General features: G+C 34.2%; 1 protein-coding gene across 7 annotated transcripts in view; it reads left to right on the forward strand.

The window, feature by feature from the left end:
- The window catches only part of LOC106883074 (uncharacterized), a 135278-nt gene that overhangs the window by 112580 nt on the left and 7245 nt on the right, over positions 1–15453 (forward strand). For 4 of the 7 annotated variants that reach the window (XM_052974338.2, XM_052974341.2, XM_052974339.2 and 1 more), the window contains exons 12-18: positions 5131–5326; positions 6477–6680; positions 7554–7712; positions 9384–9486; positions 10045–10176; positions 11146–11232; positions 12680–12778. In XM_052974338.2, the coding sequence (XP_052830298.1) occupies positions 5131–5326; positions 6477–6680; positions 7554–7712; positions 9384–9486; positions 10045–10176; positions 11146–11232; positions 12680–12778 (980 nt within the window). Of the gene's footprint in view, positions 1–5130; positions 5327–6476; positions 6681–7553; positions 7713–9383; positions 9487–10044; positions 10177–11145; positions 11233–12679; positions 12779–14849; positions 14942–15453 lie in introns of all 7 variants that reach the window. The other 3 variants (XM_089366311.1, XM_052974340.2, XM_089366312.1) reach the window with 1 other exon arrangement.

Raw genomic sequence — 15453 nt, forward strand, 5'->3', positions numbered from 1 at the left:
GAACTGATTGTAAAATACAATAAACTAATTATTACTTAACAAAATTAGAGAAGGAAGTGTCCGATTGCATTAAATTTAGATAATAGAAATGGGAATTTTGGATTCTTCTGTTTTGTTCATGTCTTGGCCAAATGGAGAACAATAGCATTGGATACTGGAAACTCTGCAAAAGGAAGGAATAAACCATGAATTATGGGTTACAATTGTACAAAACAAAATATCTGAATGTTTGGTTAATTTCTAATTAGAGACGTAACCTGACGGCTTTCAGTATGAATGGACTCCTCTGCAAAAACTATCCAAAGCACCAAATGAAACAGATTCTAAGTTTACAACCAGAGACATTGAACATTGAATATGGTAGAAGTATTTATTAAGCTGAGCACCAACTTTATACAAGGTGTAAATAAGCCTCACTATAAAATCTGCAATATTCTACAACCATTGACCTACAACTGAGCTAGATGCCTTAAATGTTATTCCATTATGGTGGCTTCTGAAGACAACTGTTTTGTCTACCCATTGCAATAGAATATAGACAGATATAACAGTGAAAATAGATTTTATTCCATCTCCAATAATCACTGCTTCTTTGAACATGTTGACTCTACACAACAACATCTAAACAAAAAAGTACTTGTATCACTTGTGTTTTGACTCTCAGATGTCTTACTAAACTCTTTTCTCAGAAGCACCTTGTTGCTATCAGTGCAAATTAAACAAATTAACCCCTCTCTCACTTATCTTTCTACCCCCACTCTACAAGGGTCTGTCTACGAAGCTGCCAAAATTGCTCTTCTTCTGTAAACATTCTCAAAACAGTTTCCATCTATATTAATGTCTATTTTCGGTTAATTGACTTTGTTATTAGCTTTGTCATTGTGTGTGGCAGTAATTTCATTGGATATTATTCAGTAGGAAGAAGCTTTGCTATTGTCATAGAATGGTTTGAACTATAGCAGTTTGATGGAAGGCCAACAACCACTAAAATTATGCATAAAACACTTTATTACAATAAAGCAATAATATATATTTTTCTCCGTTGTGTCTGTCAATTCTATTGTATTGGGTTGGCAAAATGGCTGTTTCCATGCACCACCATCACAAAAGAATAGCATTTAAGCTATCTGTTTCTAGAATAACATAGCTCAGCTGTGGGTCAAAGGTTTGTAGAATGGTGGTGGGTGAGGCATTTGTTGTAACATTTAAAACATCTGTGTAAGGAATGATATTTTGACATGAGGAAGAAGAGCAGCAGGAAAGACACATAGGAATCGTTCTGGACCAAAGAAGAGAAAGTTAAGTAATCATCATCACCATTTGACGTCTGTTTTCCATGCTGTCATGGGTTGGACAGTTTGACTGGAGCTGGTAAGGCCAGGAGGCTGTACCAGACTCCAGCTGTCTGCTCTGGCATGGTTTCTACAGCTGGTTGCCCTTTCTTAATGCCAACCACTTTGCAGAGTGTTCTGGGTGCTTTTTAATATGGCACCAGCACCAGCAGGGTCCCCAAGTACCTTGCAAGACAAAAATCCCTCAATTGGGAGGAGAAGGAAATAGTACTTAGGAAGTGTGGCTTTGTGCCAGTTGCGAGATTCAAGGTGTAGAAGGGACAGAGATGAAGGTCTTGCTGCAGAGTCAGCAGGAGGGTGAATTGAAGAGTAAGGCAAAGAGAGGAACAATAGTGGGAGGGAGGGAGGGAGGATGGCAAAGATGTGTCAGGAGAAGCCCTTGAAAGGACATTGCGGGGGGGGGGGGGTGATAGAAAGGTTTGGGACTGGGTGAGTGGGGCAGGAAAGAGGTGACTAACAAATGGTGGAGAGAAATATAGTAGAGGCTTGGGGGCAGGAGTTGTGGTAGATATGTGAGGGCATTGCAGGTGGTAGCAAATAAGAGGTGTTAATGATGGAGACCAACACAGCAGAGAGAAGGGGCAGAAAGGAAGTGATAACGAGGGTGGGGTGGGGGAAGTGTTACAATTAAATATATTTCACGGAGATGATATAAGCATCAGATTAATATCTTTTGTGGTGACTGAAATAAAAATATCTCATTTCAAGTTTTGCAGTTTTGTGTATAATATTGTTGGTTGTGAAAATGATTTTTGGGGGCAGCAAAAGATTAGAGAACTGCAGTTATTTTAATGCTTTTGTAAACCATTTGGAAAGTGTGATAACCTGGAAGTTGTTATTCAGAGACCAAACAAGTATTTGTGAGGAGATGAATATTGTATGGCCATTGCCTTTATGGAAATATAACACTTATGTTTTGATATTGCCAAGAATCGATATATTTTGATAGCAGACATTATACAAGATATTTCTGTAAGTAGCTTACATAAACTTTCATTAAAATATACCAATCAACATAATATATAATGGCTGATAAAAGTGTAATTAAGATATTTGCCAATAATAAGAGAGAGAGAGGCATAAGCCATGATGCAAGAGGATGAAGCGTAGTTTTTCTTTTGCTAATTATTCATAAATACATGAAATATTTGTCTTTGGTTTAATGGGACTTTAAAAAAATGTAATGTTAGACATAATGCAAGATATTATGTTGGAAATGCTTAATGAGCTTTGTTCAGAAGTGGCTCCGATTATTGAGTATTTTAAAACACCATACATAATATATATTTGACACATTTCCCATTATGAACCCATTGTTTTTTGATATTTTTCATTTAGGTACAACTCGTTCTGTTTTAAATATAAAACAATTACATTTGTTAAAAACAATTGCTGAAGCTAAAATGTCAACACCATGGCTTCATACTTTCACAAAACTACAAACACTTTCTTTTCTGTTTTACCTTTCATTATACTATAAACTGTATTGTGGACAAAGCTCTCATTAAACATTTATGCCTTTCTATCTGACAGCTTTTAGGATCAAAATCAAACTGCTTTGTGACTGAAAATCCACAGTTAATGCATCAGAGAGGGAAACAAAAAATATTCTGTAAAAACTGGAATTGATAATCGTATTTTAGCAGAAGTGTGAAAATGTCTTTTTAAGCAAAACTGTTGGCTTCTCTGAATTTTAATATAAAATATAAGAGAGAAAGAGAGAAGCGGTTGTGTGTGAGTGTAGCCACACTTTTCTTTTCACTACAAATTGGTGGAACGATTTAAAAGAATTATTTTTTAAAGCTTTCAATCTATTACAATATGTGTGTATATATGTACATGTATGTATATATATGCATGTGTGTGTGTGTGTGTGTGTGTGTATAGACACACGCACACACATATAATTTTTGGAATTGGTTCTCTAAGTACATATAAATCTATAAATAAAAGAATGTAAATATTGAGCTGGAAAACCCTTTTGGGTAAAAAAAGACAATGGTTGCCATGGTATCGTAACAATATTTCTGTCTATCTACACACACACACACACATACACATGTATGCACTTACTCACACACACACACACACACACACACACACACACACACACACACATTTAAGATTATGTTCTCGTTTCATTTAATTAAGTCTCTCACCAGCTTTAGGAAATAAATATATTACCTTTTTTTTTATTTTATACACCTAATTCGTGTGTACGTGTGTCCTTATTTATTTGTTTCAAAATGTCCTTGTAAATGGACAAGTGTTATTAAAATGATCAGAGAAAATTGCTGATGCATTTTAAAATGTTTTATTTTATGTAAATATTGTATTTTCTTTCCTTTCAGGTAAATATATCAATATTTTATTGCTTAAAATAATTAAAACTATTTATGGTAATAGAAAAAAAGACCTTTAAAAAAATCTTTGATTCCTAAATAAACGTGGAACACCTTTCCCACAATTTCCCATTCTTAATATAAATAATGTTTTCTGGCAGAATCATTCGAATGCTGGACAATAATGCTTCTCATTAGCATTTCATCCATCTTCAAATTCTGCCAAGGTTGACTTGGCCATTCATCCTTTCAGGGTCAGTAAAATAGGTACCAGTTGTACACTGGGGTTGATGATATTGACTTACCCCTTTCCTCAAAATTGCTGGCCCTTAGCCAAAATTTGAAACCAATATTAGTTATACTTTGTTTGATTAGTAATTAATGCTATTTCATTTCATTAAGAATGCAATCATGATTAACATCAATTCCTCCCCTACCCCCACCCCCCACACAATATCAAACTATATTCGACACATTTGTGATCTTCCATTGGCATCATTTTCAGACAAAACCTAGAGATCAACGTCACTTATTTGGCAACAGGACATTTAATTAAACACAAGTATAAGCTATTCACACAAGAAAACAACCATTTTCATTACCAGCCAACGAGAGACTCTTTTTGGTAATCATTGTACCTGCTAGAAACAGCAGCCAAATCGCCTGCAAAATCACACCCCAGCGTCTTAAAGAAAGAGAAACGCATATCATATTGTCCTAGATATGCAAAAACTGTCAGGATGAAAAAATGTGATGGTCATGACTGGAATGTCTGCTGGAACATAGCTATGCTGCAACAACAACAACCGTTTTCGTTATTAACAAAAATAAAACAAAGTCATATACATTTTTTTATGTTTATAATTTATTGGAATCCATCATTTTTGTCAATGAAAGAAAATTCCCCTTAAACGGTCATTGAAGAGAAGAATCGTTCATTAAAGGAATTGGGGAGAAGGTTGTGAGGACAGACCTGACAATTAGGTGGGATATAATTAAACAAAATGATTTTTTCTTTATTCAGAGGAAGAAGAGTGATGATGGTTGGAAATGCAGGACAAACCTGTCTAGTTTCCCTGGTAGCATCAAAAGATTGTCATTAAAACAATGGTGGCAGTGATCATCATCATCATCATCATCATTATAATGAATTTAGTGTGTCCAGTGCTCAGGTGCATTACAACTCAACAGAAAAAGTAACCAAAACTGCATGAACAGTACATAGAATATGCACAGGAAGGGAACAGTGAATAAGTCTTCAAAATGATGATGATGATAATGATTGCTATTATTTCTGACCTTGTTCCTACATTAGAAACAGTCAAAATCAGTTCTGTCGCACTGACAGTTCTTTCAGTTTTACCAGAACCAGTTGATTGGTGTTTGTGTTGTTCATAATTTCCAGTTTGTTTTTTTCCCCCTTCTTACTTAAACAGGATATGAAACCTTTCCAAAACTCTGAAAACAATTGGCACAATGAAGACGTCTTTATTGCCTCCGACTTATCAACTGCCATGGAGGATAATGCCAAAGTGAAGAACAACCCTCAAACTGTTTCATCACATGAAAATACGATGTCCCATCATGCAAATGAAAACAATATTGCAATAAATGATGAAGAAACCCGACCTGGTAAGAATTCTTCTAGATTCACTGTTCCTAACATAAAAATGGTTTCTTTTAAATATTTTAATTTTTAATAAATATCAATTTTCATCTTTTCTCAATATATGTGTTTGTGTGTGTGCGTCTGGTCTCACTATTTAACTCGTTATACACTGTACGGCCAAGTGATTAGTGTGTTGGGCTCGTGATGTTGTGGCTTTGATTCCTAGACCAAGCAACACACTTTATTCCACTTTATTCTACTCAGCTGCAGTTAGTTACCAGCTGACTTCCAACCCCAGCCTCTCTCTCCTTCCAGTTGTCACATTGTGGGGGGAGAGGAACGTGTTCATGACTCTAGAGGCATCCAAAGCAATTAAGGAAAGTACGGTGCATGTTGCCAAGTCATATTCACTTGTGAGTGACAGCCATGGTTTCTGGTTGACACTGCTCGTTATATCAGATTCAATGACATGAGAGAATTCACCTTGAGATGACATCTAGTCTCATTTGTTAACTCTTCATCGATATATGTTGTCACAAGGCAACCAATGAGATTTCAACTATTTCAAGGTAACACTGACTACTACCTCCTTACTGTTTCTCTAGTAGTGTTAAGAAAAGCAAACAATTCTTTCTTTAATGGTGTCTGATATTCATGTGTGTGTGTGGTAAAACATGAAATTATATATATATAGTGAATCCAAACAAAGAAGAAAAAACATGAGAATGTGGTACAAGTGCTGTATTATCAGAGGCTCAGGAAAGGAAGGAAAGAGGATTTTACGTTTTGAGCAAAGCTCTTCTTCAGAAATAGAGGAAAGTCCAAAGAAGGGAAGATGGAGGGAAAAAATCGCCAATGATACACACATGAAATTTTTATGAATAGAGGCTTGTGTCACAGATGACAGAATCAGTTATGAATGGTGGAGTCTGTTGGAAGAGATTTTACTAATTATAGAATTATTAATTTTTTCTGAATGAATTAGTTTTCTCTTTTAAAATGTCTTGATGCTGCCTAGGACTTCAGAATACATATGGCTTTTGCATGAAAAATTGTGGAAGAGTTTTACATACATACAACATGCACACACACACATGTAAGAGTCCATAGTTTGAAGTTGGTCATGAACTGGTAGAAATGTAAAGATGAGTTTTGCTATAACATAATTTACAGTGCGACCGTCCACTCTCCAAACAATTCGTCCCAAGAAGAAAATCAAACCAAATGTGGAATTATTTGATGATGAAGATGTTGAAGCTGACAATTGCACTCCACCAGTTGACTGTATGTTGGGGGATATAGATGACCTCCAAACTCCAGAAGATTTGGATACTCCTGAAGAAATTGATCCAGAAGGCTTGGAAGTTGACTGGGAAAGTATGTTATATTTTTGCACAATATCAATTATTTTCATTTTTTGCTCTTCAGTTTTTTTTTTCTTTGTTTTTGTTTTTTTTTAATTTCTTTACAAAAATATTCCACCAATATTGTCTTATTTTATTTGTATTGTGAGTATTAAACTTCCTGAAATCCTCATTTATATATATATTTATATAAATAGAAATAATACATTTCTAAATCTCTCAGAGAGATTTATGCAGTAGTGATGCGATAAAGTAGTTGTATGCTGTCAGCTTAATGTATGACAGTCCCACAAAGGGAATAATACTACTGTTATTTAGCCCTAGGAAGTAGCGCCGCTTCCTGTTGGCCTTGACACATTTCTTGTGTCCTTCTGTTTACAAGGGGGAGACAAGTACCTCCACTTAGCTAAGCCTGCATCCAGAGACATGTTTCTGAGTCTTTGCTCATCATCAGTCTGGAGTAGCAATGGCCTGCTATTTTTGAAATAAGTGAATGTGTTTCACTAGAATTATTATATGTCTACGAGAGCCTGACAGGCATCTCCAACTAGCAGGCCATTGCTACTCCAGACTGATGACGAGCAAAGACTCAGAAACATGTCTCTGGATGCAGGCTTAGTTAAGTGGAGGTGTTTGTCTCCCCCTTGTAATCATAAGGACACAGGAAATGTGTCAAGGTCGACAGGAAGCGGTGCTGCTTCTTAGGACTAAATAGTAGTAGTATTATTCCCTTCATGGGACTGTCACATTAAGTTGACAGCATTCAACTACTATATATATATATATATATATATATATAACACATAAAGGTTCAGTACTGTTCACTCTCTTTGAAGATACATGTGTCCTTTCATCTTCATAACTCTTTCTTTTCCAACTCTTCAAGGTGAAACTCCATTAGAGTCTCCCAATACCATTCCTGAATACACTGCTGAACAAGAAAATGCTGATTCAAAACACTGGAAATCAATTGTAATTGGAGAAAAGCATTTCCGTATTGATATGAAAGTAGTGGAACCTTACAAGAAAATATTATCTCATGGAGGTAAGGATTCTGGGTTCTTTTTATTGGTCCATCCACCATGGAATAACTTTTGTCTGTGTGTAGCATTTACCATTTCAGAAATGAGTCTGTTGCCAGTGAGAGTGTGTCTGTGGAAGTAATAGAGAAATTGAAGGAATGAATAAAAAAAGATGATTCAATGTTGGAAGTGGTCTTGGGTGTGTTGCTTCTGCTTTGGACATTCAGAAGAACAAATTTCTGGTTTCTGGATAGTAAGAAGCAAATGGTGAAAGATAGAGTCTGTTATAATAGCAGAAGAAGAGGCAGAAAGAGTAGGATGACAGATTAGGAATTGGAGGTTTACACTAAAACAAGGTTAAGCAATTAACTATATTTCTAAATATAATTTAGGTCATTAAGTGATAGAAAGAAGTACACCATCACAAATTAAAGAAAAAAAGGTGCACTTACTTAAAGCTGATTCTTATCTCCAGAATAAACACCATGAAATGAAGGTGGCTGGTCCATACCGAAACCCGTTGTGTTGGTTTCAGACATGATACATTGCTACTAACAGCATGTGAGCTGCTAAATTCTTGGTTCTTGGTTGTCTAAGAGAATCAACAGCTTTCTAGATCATATCTGAGTCCTCAATAACCATTCAGTCAAAATATTTCTATCTCCTGAAGCTTGAGCCTGCTTAAACATAGCTGAGATACTTAACAATATGTCTAGAATGTGTGTAAATTCTAGCTATTGTTTCCTTATTGATTACAGAAGGTAAGTTCTGTACACAATTTCAAGTGTTCTCCATAACTGAAAATAGTTTTTCTTTTCCCTTTGTTGAACTCAATTGTATTTCTATTGATTGTGGTTGAATTTCTGTGGCCTTCATTGCAGTAATAAACTACTTCATGCATTTTTTATCAGTTCAGGCTTCTATCATTCCATCACCCTTTCTTACACATTATTGGTTTTGTATTTTGCTGAGTTCTTTTTTAGATTTTCCTGTAATAAATATTAACCCTTTTGCTACCAGGTTGCTTGACACTTGCCTCTGCTTCTCTCATACAAAAACCAGCATATTTCAATGAAAACTTTTCATCATAATTTTAAGAGTTTATTTTCAATATTAATTGAAAGACACTCATTAGCAATAGAGTCATGAAAGGATTGAATGTGTTAAAAGCCAGTTCTGCTCAAAGTTATTTCGATTTGGTTGAAGAGTTTCTCCCTTTGGTTGTAATTTACCAGGTTCTGTTAAATAGGATTACTTTTAGCTTGTGTGATGTTTAAGTTGTAGCTCCAAGGATACCAAAAATCTTCAGTTCAAAAATGATTGTTGTGGTCACTCCAGTAGTCTGTAGAACACAGAGGAAGCCTTTATATGGTTGCTAGACTCTAAGAAATACTAACTAAATCTTACTCAAATCATATCCTACTGTCAGAGAAATGTAGTTTTGCTTGTTCAGAAGTCATCTGGGATGAATGACAATGACAGTCACATGACAAGGCTATCTATTTCCTCCTTTTGAAAGGTGGTGGGCATGGATTATTGCATGCTTGTTTCCCATTTCATTTTTATTTCATTTATATTTGAGTTCTGTATATATTGTTTGGAAAATATATGTTTTTTTATTCAAATACTAACTATAAAGTATTGATTTACATTGTTGCATTTATTTCCATTTTTAACTTTATTTTCTATTCTAGGTTATATGGGTGAAGATCTCAATGCAATCATTGTTTTCTCTGGTTGTTTCCTTCCGGATCGAGGACGAAAAGATTACAACTATGTTATGGATAATCTTTTCTTGTGAGTTAAAACAGACGTTGTGTTGTTTAAAGTAACGAGCTATATACATTAGCTCATTAATGCCGTTGAAATTTAAATCTATCTTCTTTGCTATCATGACTGAAATACTGTTAAGAAAATGTTGAAGTTGTATATTAATTAAATTTACAACTAATTTTTAATAATTACTACCTTCCTTCAATTTCAGTATCATAGCCTTTGATTTCTACAAATGCCATTAAAAGACAGGAACCATAAAAGACAAGTTTTCGTATCTATTTTCACTGATGTCATGTAAATGATAAATTAGTAAAGTATGTCACATTGCAAGAAAATTAAAATAATTAAGTTCAATTTGAATTAAAAGACATCGTATTAAAGTGTTCATTTCTTGTACACTCAGTTATTTAAATATTAGACATTTCAGAGCTTTGATAAAAACAAAATTTTTAATAAATGGCATTAAGTGCCATTTATTAATGCTGCAGATCTTGAAGAATGTCTCTCAATGTTTAGCTTTTTGTTAATTGTTTTATACTTTTAATGTTCCTAAATATTTTAATTATGATTTAATGACAGATACGTAACAAGTACTTTAGAGCAACTCGTGGCTGAGGATTATATGATTGTGTTCTTTCATGGTGCCACACCTCGCCGACAGATGCCTGGCTTCAGCTGGCTGAAGCGATGCTACCAAATGATTGATCATAGGTAATCAGGTTTTACAAACTCACTCACGTTCATTTTTCAGGTGTGTGTGTGTGTGTGTTCAGTAGACCCTAAAATGAAAAAGTTGTTATTAAATATAAAATAAAATCTAAACAAAATGAATCTATTTGTCATTGATAAAGGGTTGAAGGAATTCAGTGGTTTTGCTGTTGAATGAGATTTACTTTGGTTGTTCTTTTAAGCGTGTAAAGTAAGATGATGAATTGGTGGAATCAGTAGAGCACTGAGAAATATAATGAGAGGACAAGTCATAGTATACAGAATATCTTAAGTTTCAAATATTTTATGGATTTGAATTAATATATATAAAATTACATTTAAAATACATTAGGAAAATATTCAGACATAAAATGGTTCTGTATTTATTTATTTTTTCCTTTCATATAAATCATTTGTAAGGAATATTTGGTTTTTGTATTTGGTTTGTAAGATTCTGGATGTGAAATCGAGTGTTGAAACAACTTTTGTTTGGGAAGATCATTATTATAAACACAACCACTGATTTTATCTCCATTCTGCTCCTGTTGCTTCAATTAGTTGATCATTTGACCAATTAACTAATTGATTGTTCAATCAGTTAGTTTTGTCAATGTCTTTTTGTCACCATTCACCTCATCAATGATAATCCCCTCCCCCGCCGTCTCTACTCCAGTTCAGTCTGTCTTACAATTATCATTTGCTTCAAGTATGTGTTTATCTTATTCAGTTATTTCACCTTAAATGTATGGCCCACCTCTTTTGGGAATGTCTTCTGATCCATCATATTTGAGATTTTCTTTTTTTTTTTCCGTTTAACGTATCATATATGTTCACAAATAATCCAGTATTTTGATATATTCCAAGGTTGTTGTGTTTTGTCTCCCATGTAATTCTTGTACATAAAACAGACAATGTTTCCGGGAAAAGCAAACCTCTGCAAATGCTCATGGGAGTTTTATTCTTTCATTCTAGATTAAAGAAAAATTTGAAAGCTTTGCTCTTGGTCCATCCTACTTTATGGTTAAAGACTATTGTTATGATGACTCGACCATTTATAAGGTTTGTATTAATAATGAAATGTCCATAAATTCCCATTTCTTTAAATGGTGGATAAATGAGTTTTGCCCTCTTAAATAGCTTGTTTATTTCTCTCTCATATCTTCACCATCTTGATAATCTGTTTGATTTTATAAAATAGAAAACATCAACATAATGCAACAAATTTGATCCATCTTCATCAATGTTTAATGTTCACTTTTCCATGCTTGCACGAGTTAGATGGAATTTTTTGAGGCATATTTTTTACAGCCAGTTGCCCATCTTGTTGCCAACCCTCACTTGTTTCTAAGCAAGGCAATATTTCCCAATGGAAAATTGGAAATGAAGGACACTGCTCCTATGACTGTGACCATCATTCAGGTTTTAATTTCATAGTTGTCTCCCTTGTTTTTGTTTACCAGAATTAACCTTTTAGCATTTACACTGACCAAATATTCTACCTGTTTTATGTTCAAAGTGGCCAAATCTGGCCTCTCACACCTACCCTACAATATTATTCTAAACATTAACAACTCCCTCATCAAAATAATATCAATAAATGAGCATTACTTTTGACAGAATAATGTTTTAAGCTAATGGGGTGGGGTGGAAGTTCCCTCCTCACTACAAATATAATTTACATGAATTACAATATTTTCACTGATTATGTTAAATATTTTTTCAGAATTGATTCAGCTGAACATGTTATAAATAGCTGAACTTCCTGAATCAGTTGTTAGTTGCCGAGACATTGCATCCTTTAAAACCTCCAAGCTTCCTGAAATTCGCCAACACTACACCTGACATCCCCCCCCTCCTCTATAGCATGACTCATACACTGCTCACTTTCCTGACTTTTGTTCATAATTCGATGTACTCTACATGCACCTTTGATGGGTTGTAGTGCACCCGAGCACTGTACACAAGAATTTCATTATTATTTATATACGTTCAGAGTTGTCTCCCATACTTGTGTGTATTTTTTTTCTTTTAGCTTCTCTTTCTGTTCATTTCTAGATTAGATTCTTATTGCTCCGAGCATCAAATATACTGACATTTACTGACCTATTGCTTTCATGTTGATGGCATCTCTGAATTACTTATATCTAATATATTGTGTCTGTAGGTAGACATTCAATATTTAATCAAGCTAAAACTAACATTGTTAAATGATGGACTGATTTGGGGGTCTTTGGTTCCCACTGACAGAATGTCTGGGAAGCTGATCTGAAGCATTCCTTTCTTAACAAAATATTTCTCTTTCCAATAAGAGAAGTGGGGGAACAATACCCAGACCAAATCTGAGCAACCACACATTTAAAATATGAATTCAAATTCTTCTAAAGTAAACTTTTCCTTTTTTCAGTTTTGTTTTTATAAATGAACATTTAAGATTTACCAACAATCTCTTCAGATTTTATTTTTGTATCCTTTTCTGTGTTTCTGAATTTCTGTCTTTTATTTCCAGTTCAAAATTCTACTCAAAACTCCATTATGTGAAAACTCTGGAAGAATTATCTAAAATGGTTCCAATGGAACATATTTATGTGCCTGATCAAGTGAAATTGTAAGCATTTGCTTTTATTTTGCTCTTCATTCTTTTATCAGTAGAATTCTTCTTTCAAAATTATTTTAATGTTCCTATTTTGGGTCATTTATTACATTTTGTAATAAAATGGCTGCGAGTCTGGTGTTTCTTATGATTTTACACAATAAATAATAAATATGCCTGGATTGTGGTTTTACCTTTTTTACTTTTGAGGGAATAAGTACCAGTAATATACTAAGTACCAGTAATATACTGGTCAGACACAATTCTGTTCACTAAATAAACTTTACTGAAAGGAAATCTTTTGTCTCCATTAAAGACATTGAAACAATAAAAGTTTATCTAAAAACTGTTGTATCCTGTGATTTGTTTACCTTCCGGATCTTTTAAGAGTAAAGCAACAGAAACAGGTTCAATCCCTCCATACAGTGGATGATTATCTTTAATGATTAATCTTACAAAGCAGTTACACAAATATTTTATGCCAAATATTTCATAATAGTAATAAACCAAGTTGATAGAAAGTCACTCCTTATGAACTGCAATTCCTGATTGGACCAAATATTTTCTGTTTCACTGAAAATATCAACAAAGGAATGAATGTGTCTTTCCAATATTGGAATTTCACTTGTTACCATTTAAAATTATGGCATTATAAAATCTTACACATTGTGAATTGATCTCCAGATATTATTTTGAAGAAAGACATTCAATTTTAAAATTATGGAATCAAAACGGATGAAATGCTTTTTAACTATAACTACCGGTTAAGACACATAAAACCAATAATTTAAAGCCAGTAATTCCATTGTTAGTCAAATGGATTATATTTTCAACAAGTGCAGGGGTGGAATAATTTTCTTAGATTTTGTTTGCGTTTATGATGGTCTTTATTTAGAAAAGACATTCATGGCATGCAGCATAATGGCTTATTAAAGTGTGTCTTTGCATGGGAACACAAATATACTTTCAAGTTTACTAAAGTTGACATGTTGAAGTTAAACTAATTAAATAACTGGAATGTGAAGCTTCCTATAATGTTTTCCAGAATGACATTAATGACATCCAATTCTTTTCACCCAAAACCATTTCTTTTATGTTTCCTTTATCGTATGTCAACTTTTGTTTTAGCTTTCATTAGGAACAGTGAAAGGATATTACAATCAAAGTTGCTCATTTAAAAGAATAAAGGAACATCTTCAGTCTTAACCAGTTTACTCGGATTTCTATCATTTTTCTGAAACAACCATGATGTCTGTCAAGCTATTGAGAGGCTCTGTAAACATCTGTTGCAACTTCACATTAAGGACCGTAAAAGTGTCACTCCATTATTTCTGATGATGATGATTCCACATGATCCGATCAATGGAACAGCCTGCTCATGAAATTGACATGCAAGTGACCAAGCCGTCCACAGACGTGTGTACCCTTAACATTAGTTCACTGGGAAACACAGAATGTGGCAAGGCTGTCCCTTTGAAGTACAACTCTTTTTTGCCAGCTGAGTGGACTAGAGCAACATGAAGTAAAGAGTCTTGCTCAAGGACACAATGCATTGCCAGAAATTGAACACATGACCTGCAATCTTGAGTCAAATACCCGAACCACTGAGCCACACACCTTCACATAAGAGCTCTGTATTATTTAGAAATCATCACAGGGAAAGATGTTGATCAGCTTTCTTAGGCAAGGGTTTCAACCAACAACAACAAAATAACTCACAGTTCTCTGGAGAGCTTTTTTTTGTTCTTTTATTAAGAAATGCTATTCTGGCTGCACAAAACTGGTCCCAGTTTTCCCATCAAACTCATTGTTGGGGATTTCTTTCTAATGTTACAAAGACTATCTCACAATTATACTGTTGAATAAAACAAGTCAGTGAGGGAGCAGAGTCACTTAGCCTTCTAGAAATAGCAGCTAAATCTCACCCAAACTATACCATTTAAATAAAGTAGTCCTTGGTGGGTCTTTTTGATTGAAGTTGACTTGGATGAAACCTAATAAAATTTTCCATTTTATCAAGTAAATGTAAATAATATCTTTTTTTTTTTTTTTAATTTCATCGATTTCATCTCCCATTCATTTGAAGGTATGATGAACACTACTCCAGTTACCACTCCAATTCTACACCTTCTACCCCCTCCTCACCCACCACATTCTTAGCACCAAGATGATTAACAGGTAACATACATGTCCACCGTCTGTCCAGTCTGTTGTTTGTATTAGTCTGCTTAACCTTAGCTAACGACCTGTCTAGTTGCTTGCTTCGTTAATCTCTTCATTTCACTAATATCTAATAAATGTTTTTCTAACAAAGTCATTTTACCATTTTTATTTACTGCTTTGTGTATTTGTCTCCGTTTCTTTTTGTCGCTGCTTTTCTAAAGCTGTATCACCAATTTCTCCCAGGTTTACATCATTACAAGATAAATTTAGCTGCAAATATTTTTTTATAGAATTTGTGTTATGAAATGTGATGTGTTGTAGCACTTTGGCAACGAGAGTAAAGTTTTCTTTGTGTGGGGGGGAGGGGGTGTTCATGGAGAATGCTTTGTTGATTTAAGGACTTCCAGAAATCTCAGACAGGTTAATGAGATGTACAAATATGAGAGAGACGGAGAATTCTTTGGGCTAGCATTCCTTAAATTGTAAGATTTCCTCAAAGTGTTTGATGCAGAATTTCAAGAGGAAAA

The sequence above is a fragment of the Octopus bimaculoides genome, chromosome 18 (assembly GCF_046866305.1).
Source record: "Octopus bimaculoides isolate indiv1 chromosome 18, ASM4686630v1, whole genome shotgun sequence".
NCBI classification, from domain to species: Eukaryota; Metazoa; Mollusca; class Cephalopoda; order Octopoda; family Octopodidae; genus Octopus; species Octopus bimaculoides.